At 41.0% G+C, this 8,742-nt stretch overlaps 1 protein-coding gene across 1 annotated transcript; it reads right to left on the bottom strand.

Moving 5' to 3' along the window:
* Positions 1-4,385: 4,385 nt before the first annotated feature.
* Positions 4,386-5,255, bottom strand: LOC103700439 (zinc-finger homeodomain protein 10-like). Its single transcript, XM_026802161.2, has 2 exons — positions 4,921-5,255; positions 4,386-4,809 (listed from the first exon to the last, which is right to left on the bottom strand). The coding sequence occupies exons 1-2, from the start codon at positions 5,253-5,255 to the stop codon at positions 4,386-4,388; spliced, it is 759 nt and encodes a 252-aa protein (XP_026657962.2).
* Positions 5,256-8,742: the final 3,487 nt, after the last annotated feature.

An 8,742-nucleotide genomic window follows, 5' to 3' on the forward strand; every position in this document is an offset into this window, starting at 1 on the left:
TATGACTTGCATGGATATGTTTGCAATTATCTGAAACTTATTCAGTGAGTACCTATGGATGCAGACCGGTGAAACTGTTTGTTGTTTTCTGTGTCATGGTTTTTGTTTTTTGTTCCTGTTTATCTCAAGCTTGGCATAAACAAGTATTCTAACGCATACTGCTTCTGTACTTTTTTTTTTATTTTTGAATACTTGAATTATTTTCAGATCTTTGCCCTTAGCTGAACTATTCTTGAATTTTGGACCTGTAATATTATGTTTGAAAAGATTGCATGCTTGAGTTCTTGATTCGCCAAGATGTTTTGCTACCAAGATGCAGTTCCTATTGTCTTGCTGTCTTGACATGAAGATGTGAAATTTGGTATGTAATATAAGTATATACTAACTAATTGACTAAATACTTCTGTGGGGTTATGACATACTCCCACCACGCCCTCTCAGAGAGAGAGACCTGCAGTGTAACTACAAAGTTCTAGCTTTTTTTCAGATGCATAATTCAAGAATTGAATCCTGAGCCTTGGGTTACGAAGCACAGGGGGTGGCCTATGGGAGCAATATGAGGTTTTGACTCTACTTAGTGGTTGTTAAAATTGTTAAGAGTTCATTTGATTGTAACTCAAGTTGGAACCCATCTTTCATGCGAGCTCAAGCGATGATCTATTCAAGCTTGATGCAATCTCCATTGATGTCTACTTGATTTAAGGTTATCAAGCTATCTGAAATAAGGTTTTATTTGGCTTAGCTGGGTGTCAGGTTTTATTAAAATAATAAATGAACAAAGTTTGGTCTTAAACATGAGGCTCAATTTAGACCCTGCCTCAATCTACTCGGATCAAAACTCCCCCTTTCATGTCTACTGTTTATATCTCGAGTCCCAATCAGGTAGTCCGAATGGCTCGATCAAGCCGGTTCTCCTTGTATTTGTGCTTCCCGTTTCATTTGGATATACCCATATTTTAACTAAACAACCTTCATATTCACACAGATAAAAAAAATAGAAGAAAGAGATACACATGAACTTTAATGGGACTATATTCATCGAACTTATCCCAAAAATCGTTGCTATATTGCATTATAGCCACCCATAAAGTCCTAATATTTGTTGAATAAGCAATATCTTATAACCTTTGCTGGTACATATAATTTTTTTTTTTTTCGGTAAAACAACTGCTCACACTGCTCTCGTATGAGTACAACCAACTACATCACTATCAAAAAGACTACAAAAAGCAGAAGGAATAGATAATTGCTAGGTTCACAGAAAATCTTCAGAATAATGAGCAACAAAAGAGGCAATCCGATCCGCAGCTCGATTCGTCTCCTGAAAGACATTGGTAAATATATTTCGATATTACTCTCATGTACTTAGTAGAGGGCCTAAATTATACCTATATTATAGAAGAAATTATTTTCTACATCATGCATATATGGTGATGCATGTCATCAATTACAATTGTTAATATGTATAAGTTTGGTTTATCAAATATGCATTTGAATATATTATTACAAAAGTAAGCGGTTATGATCGATGACGTGTGCAGCAGCCGAAAATAAGTGCTTATATTGCAGGGTTGAGAAGAAATGTAATGGCGCGAGCTCGGTCAAAAGGTAATCTAATCATTTCATCCATACTTTGTCCCTTTCTGCATATCCACAGATTTCCAAAGCTTGCTTGAGGTTGACGCCTAGATTCCTTGGCATGCATCAAGGATGTCATTTAATTCATGAAGACTAATGTCACACGGACATGCATTCCCTTGCGCACTTTTTCTTCTTCTTTTTCTTTTCTTTCTTTCTTTTTTTTTTTTCTTTTTTTTTTCTTTTTTTTTTTTTAACGGCAATTCATATAGCTCTAACTTGAGTACATCCAGCCATATCAAAATAAAGTAAAGAGTGCAAGGTGGAAGGAATATCTCCTACAGATGACCAAATGACCTCCCCGGAATGCCGGGCAGCAAATGAGGCAACCCAGTCTGCTGCACTGTTTGCTTTCCGAAAAATATGTGAAGCCTGGAAAGCGCTCGGCACCTGAGCCGATTTCCGAATCTCACGGATGAGAGGATGATCATCCCCGTATCTGTCCACTCCCCGTATCCACTCTTTTACCACAGAGAAGTCTCCCTCAAGGCATATATGCTCAGCCTGGAGTACCCGCCTCGCATAGGATATCCCCTCCCAGGTTGCCCGCAGCTCCGCACCGACCCTTCATGGGCGTTGCCCCGTTCCCCAATCAGATGTTTGGATCTACCTTTTTCAAAAGTCGGAGGCGCCGCACGATGGTTCTTATCTCTCCCCATTCATGCAATCCGAACGTTTGAGGATGTGGTGGACTTATTCATCATAAAGTAGTTGCACCAAGCAGATCGTCCGCCGTGCTTGATCGAGTTGATTAACCAGTAAGTCCCAGCGCACGACGACCACCGGCTGCTATCAAACTACCGAGATGGTCTTTGATAACAAAGTCAACTCCTCCTGACACCCATCCGCCAACATACTACCATCGAAATTCACTTTGAGATGACCAAGGGGTGGGGGTACCCAAGTGACTAGGGCGAACCTGGACGCTGTGATAGTAGAAAAAGTATTCCATTAGGTTTCTATTACTACCGAGATGGTTTCTATCACTACCATTAGGTTTTCTTCTGAGATGGCCAGGGATACTTGCACTTTCTTTTCCTCCATGGAAAGGATTAAAGAGATGAGCATGGCTTCGCACAGGTTTACGTCATCAGCCAACCTCCACTCCAGAATCCCAGAAGATACCCTTCCAAAAAGACACCACCAACTTGAGTAAGGATAGACCAAAACGGAAATGAAGCCACAAGCCCCACCGCCCATTAAAGGCAAACCGGAGGTTTTTATATTCCTAGTAGAAAAGGAAAGCCTTGAAGCAATCAATCCCTTGCTTGAACAAAGAAGGTTCCGAAGAATCTCTCGTTAAAAAATTGGAATAGTCCTGTACTTCATAATCTCTGTTATTAGAGACATCTAACCACCTAATTATTTGAGAAATGGGTTTGCGTGCTTTGAGAAATAGATTTTTTTTAAATTTTTTTTATGAAGAGCGAGGCAAAGCAATCTGATCTTTATTAAAAAAAAAAATTATAGAAACTATTTATAAAAAAAAATTACAAAAAATAAAAATATAAAAAAGTAATAAAAAATTTTTAATAAAAAATAGCGGTATGTAATTAGACCGATTAAATTATTGCCGCATGGTGCGAGTATCAAGCAAAATGAGCATCATCCGGTAATGGCTCTTCTATAAAAGATTGAGATGGTTTACGGTTGAGGAAGGGTGTTACAAGATGAATGTTAAAGATCCCCATGGACCCTACAAACCCAACACCAAAATCTAAAAAACAGCATCCAAATCATGGGCCAGCAACAAGATAAGAAAAGGTGGAGGCAAAGGACTGAACAATGGACCCCTAAAACTAAAAGCCAGCAGATCCAGCCAGGCAAAGGAGTTAGTGCAGCACCACCACTGCCTTCCAGCAGAAAGAAAGCAGAGTAAAAGGCAACATGTCAAACATCATTAGCTCACGCAACTGGAGGTTAGAACTTGAGAAGCAAAAATTCCAAGCATCATTAGATCAATAACAGCACTAGAATACAGGAGAAAGGAAGATCAAACTACATCACTTGCCACTCCATCAATCCCAATACCAAAAACAAGAAACCCACGCATAAAATAATAAGGAAACAAATGAATAGAAGCCTGCATGAAGGACACATGGTGCTGTCACCACCTTAAAGAACCATGGAGGCATGTTTCAAAGCATTTAAATACAGCTTAACAAAATCTCTGTTCCCATCCACCGAACACGTACAGGCAGCAAATAAATGAAAATCAGATGAAAACGAGCTACTGTCAGTAGGTAACCACAGCAATATACAATTAAAAAAACGATAAATTCAATGATGCTATTCAAATTGCTATAAAACTTAGTTTGATCAATGGGAAAACAAAATGAATGCAATGAACAATCTGAGAACAAAGGAACCTGATGATGATGCGGAAAAATATCAGTATTACATCTAATAATTGCTTGATTCCTGGATATCCTATGCTATCTATTAAGGCAGTTTCAATCCAAGAATTAAAGCCACCAAAAACAAAGAAGGACAACCTCATATCAAATATCCCTTCTATTAAAGGGAAAGCAGGAAAAAAAAAAAACAGAATGTCTCCATTTCTATCTTTCCCCTCTGATTTGCTCTCTCCTTCCTCTACTGTTTACCATCCATTTCCTCCCAATGGATCCAAAAACAAAACCTAACATCATTCTTTCTTGGAACAAAAGCATGACTCACAACATTAACGACAACAAGGGGGTCAACATTCCTTAATTGTCTCCTCTACAAGATTGCATACATCTCGGTCAAGAGGAAGAAGGAGAACCGTTGACTGCATAATTGCTGTCGCCCCTATTGTCGCCGCCGGCACCTCTGCCATTCCCCTCACCATCACCGCCGCCGCCGCCGCCGCTCGTTTCCCTTCTCGTCGACGACGGGCTGCCATGATAGGCGTGCTTGTTGTTATGCATCCACACCTTGAAGACCCCCCTCTCCACGCCGACTTGACGGCAGAATTCCTCGACGACCGCATCGTCCTTCTTCGGCATCCTCCAGCCCAGCCGCTCCGACATCTCCTGCATCCTCTTCTTCTGCTCCGCGCTGAACTTCGTCCTGAACCTCTTCCTCGGCACCGGCGCTGCGGCCTGAAACCCCCCCGAAGACGCCGCCGCTACGGGGGCGGCGATGGCTTGGGCGGACCCGGGTCCGGCGATGCCGGCGCCCCCGCCGCTGAGCGCGAGGAGCATGTGGGGAGCGGAGGAGTAAGGGGGTGGGGAGCCGGAGCTCCGGCGGCGGCGGAGGCGGAGGCGGTTCTCCCCGTCGTCGTCGTCGTCGTCCGACTCCTCCTCCTCGTCGTCGTCGCCGTCGGTCTCGTCGCGGCGGATGCGGGGGTCGGTGGGGAGGCGGCGGTGGAAGTTACGGTGACAGCCGCAGGCGTCGCAGGTGAGGGAGGTGGGGACGGCGGGGTCGGCGGAGGGGGAGGGCATGAACTCGCAGCAACCGTCGACGGCGTGTCCGCCGAGGCTGGCGGCGTGGTTCCGGAGGCACTCCCGGTACTGGGGGTGCTCCTCCTCCGCCGGCGGGTGGGGTAGATGTTTCTTTAGAGTGCCGTTAGTGAAGGAGATGGGGAAGGGCCTGTGGGGACCAGGGTCGAAGCTTCTGGCGACCGAATCCATGGCTGTTTTCAGAGACTCGGAGGGCATGGAGGAACGGTCGGAAGGTGGAGAGCGAGGAGGGAGAAAGGAGGCGAGAGAAGAAACAGTCGAGAATGGGTGGGTGGTGAAGACAAGAAAATAGAATACGAGGGGATGAAAAAGGAGAAGGCTAATAGAGATATGGATGAGAGAGTATTTGGTTCGCTTTGGTGATAGGCTAATAGAGGAGCGGTGATGATAAGAAAAAAGAACAAAAGGGCATTAAAAAGGGCAAGGAAAGAGGTAAAAAAAGAGACGTACATGAGAGAGTGACAAGAGATTTCAAGGTGGCTGCATTAAATGTCTCTCTTTTTTTAAGCAAAAGCTACGGGTTTTTTTTTCTTTTATATTTCGTTGGATTTTTAAAAAAAATTGTTTGGTTATAACGTGATCCCTAAATAAAGAAAATGATATTATTTTTTAAATTTTTGAATATAATAATAATTTTTCGAAATTTATTATTTTTAAAAATCATTTTTTGTTATTTTTGTTGGAGCTATGCATATCTAAAGAAATTTGTTGGTAATAAATGTCAGCTGGTGTTCAGAAAGCGACGAGTGCATTTGAGGCATTGCATAGATCTTGGAGACTTTGATTTTTATATTTATTTTTGAAAATAATTTTTATGCTAATTTTGCTTTCCAGAGAGTTTTGAATTATTTTTTGGATGAAATAATCTTTCATTGGGTGGATTAAGACCAGAATATGAAGGCTTCCCCTATTCTCAAAAAAGGATTTCTTTGATCTTTAAATAAAAGAGGCTTTTTGTTTCTCCGATCCAAATTCCATAGCATGCTTCTTCTTGCAAAAGGAGTATCATATATAAATTTTCAATAAAAATAACAATGGCATATAATATATATAATATATAAGAAGGAAAGAGAAAAATACATAAGAGGAGAAAGAGAGAGAAAACGCAATAGAGCATGGCGACACAATCAGTGGTCCACTCCAAAACTAAATTTAAAATTTAAATCTAATTAAGTCTAATCTAAAAAAATTATTTTCTGATCCGACTTTCATATTCTGACGAGTCATCTGAGATCAAAATATTTGGATAAGACAAAATATCGAAATAATAGTTCGATCACAAATCTGAGGATGGTTGGATATATTTTCTTCGAAATAATATTTTTTTGACATGTTTAATAGTCACCAATTAAAAGGCGCGATTTTTCCAAGCTACTAAAGCAGCTGTTGGGCTTGTATTATTTCATCAATCCATCGTCACTGAAAACCAACTTGTATCGATCAATCAAATTTGAGATTATGAGGGCCATACCTTCCACGGTCCTAAGCTTGGCAAGAAATTTTGTTACGAAAGATCTACAAACAATAACGTCAACCAGAACGGGAGAAGAAAAAGGGAGAAAGAAAACAAGCCTCGTTATTTAGTATAGAATGTTGGATTCAAGTAGCAATCCTTGGGCAGCATGGCCAATACTACTCACAAACATCCCCTTTGCCTACAAACCTGCACAAATTGATACAAATTCTCCTCCTGCTCGAGGTAATTAAAGTTCGGTACTTCATCTGTGATGGCCATTACGATGGTGCCAAACTTAGAGGGCAGGCCTTTCCGTCCTTTCATGGCTACTATTAGGAATAGTACTCCTCTCGGCATGGGACCCGGAACCATTTGGTTTGGGTGCATGATATCTGTGGGCAGGATAAGGCCAAGTTGGTTTATGATGGAAAATTACGGTTGATTCGGGTTTTGTTTGGAAGTTACCCTGGGGGCAAACTCTCGGTCTCTTACAAAATTCAGCATTAAGCAATTAAGCTATAGTTATAGGTTACAAGAATTCATTCAGTTAAAGTAGGTTTTCATGAATCTATATGGACATCGATAGGCAATCTAACATCTTGTAGATTAAGTTCTATGGTAATTACGTGCTTTGTTACTCTTACTAACTACATGCCAAAGCTCTGACCACTGGACAACTAATTCATGCATGCGAGCCTCCATTATTGTTTCCATGCAGTGTGTTTGTCTTTTATCACAGAATGCTCATTTTATTTTCTTGTCAACTTTTACTGAGCTGATTACTAACACAACGTTACTGTGGCAGCTTCAATACCTACTGTCGAGCATGGAGCTGCAGTTTTGTTTTTATTTTTTGGAACGAAGATTAGATGCTTGTAGTTTCTATTATTCTAAGCAAAGAATCGATCGGTCTCGAGAGACCTTGGTGACTAGTGGGGCCATGGGAAGAATGGCCGAGACCCGGGACTTGAAGTTTGCGCGGACGGTGGAGACGATATCCGGCTACGACTCTCCATGCGTTGCTTGCAATTCGGGGATTGCTTAGACCACGGTAACAGGACGTGCTCCGTCTTTTGGAAGTTTTATATGACTTTCTTTCATTCCTCATTCGCCTTTTTTTTTTTCATATCCAGAATTTGTTTACTTGCTCATTCCTTCTCCTTTGGCATCAAGCAATCTTTGACCTTAATTATCTTATGGTATCAACACTCACCGGGTTTTCTTGTTGTAGGCTTGTATGTGCTTGGGGGATTCTTACCTTGCAAACTTCTGAAAGATAAGACCATTCGAGACTCAGAATTTATAAACAGGTCACATAGATGGAGATTCTAACACAACTTACTTTCTCATTAAAAGCTGTATGGAACTTAAACTGCACTGCCTCTGATGCGACCGAGCATTCTGAAGGAGTACTGTGAACTAATTTGTCGGCTGTTCTGGTTACTCTTCGTGATATTTTATTTTCTGATTTTGTTGGATATATTCATACCAGACGATTCATCTGTCTTATCAGGAAAAAAAAATGAAGCTCGGAGGCATGGCCTGCTCCAGTTGGATTGAACCACTCAGCCTACATGTTCCCCCATGGAAATCTTCACTGAAATCTACACTGTTAGGGAGTAAAATTAATTAATATGGATGGATCTTTCTATTATTTTTGGAGGACCTCAGGGTTGCCTCAGCTGATGGGCTGCTTCTAGCAGAAGCTTGAGCTGTTCAAGAGAAGCCATGACGGTCGGACTCCAAAATGTCATCATCGAAAATGATTCCCTCACCCTTGTCTGCATCAAGCCGGGACAAACCACAGCTGGAATGTTGAATTTCTACAGGTTTTGAAGACTTTGTTCTCTTTGATGACATCCACAAGCATAAAGAACTAGTCTTCCCACAGATTTTGGAGGCTTCTTTTTTATAATTTCTCCAGGTCTATGGAACTGCTCTTACACAAAAATGTAGTTTTCGAAGACTTAATTGTACAGAAATGTGGAGAGCAACTCAAGTCAGTGTATCCAAAAAAAAAGTTTTCAAGCAAGTTTATGCGATTGGCTATAAAACTTTTTTTTATTTCCAATAGAATTTAAGGCAGCAGACTTTATCACAGAGAAACAGTAGAAAAAATCAACTACAATGTCAACAATTACAGAGATCTGCCCAAGCTTAGAGGATTCAGTTTGATTAAAAGATTAAGCTCAAAAGCAATTA

The sequence above is a fragment of the Phoenix dactylifera genome, unplaced genomic scaffold (assembly GCF_009389715.1).
Source record: "Phoenix dactylifera cultivar Barhee BC4 unplaced genomic scaffold, palm_55x_up_171113_PBpolish2nd_filt_p 000713F, whole genome shotgun sequence".
NCBI lineage: Eukaryota > Viridiplantae > Streptophyta > Magnoliopsida > Arecales > Arecaceae > Phoenix > Phoenix dactylifera.

Excerpts from the sequence above, each read along its gene's own strand:
- LOC103700439 (XM_026802161.2), bottom strand. The coding sequence starts at position 5,255 with ATGGATTCGGTCGCCAGAAGCTTCGACCCTGGTCCCCACAGGCCCTTC. Across the intron at positions 4,810-4,920 it reads GACGACGACGAGGAGGAGGA|CGGCGGGGGCGCCGGCATCG; the intron begins GTCGGACGACGA and ends CCTCGCGCTCAG.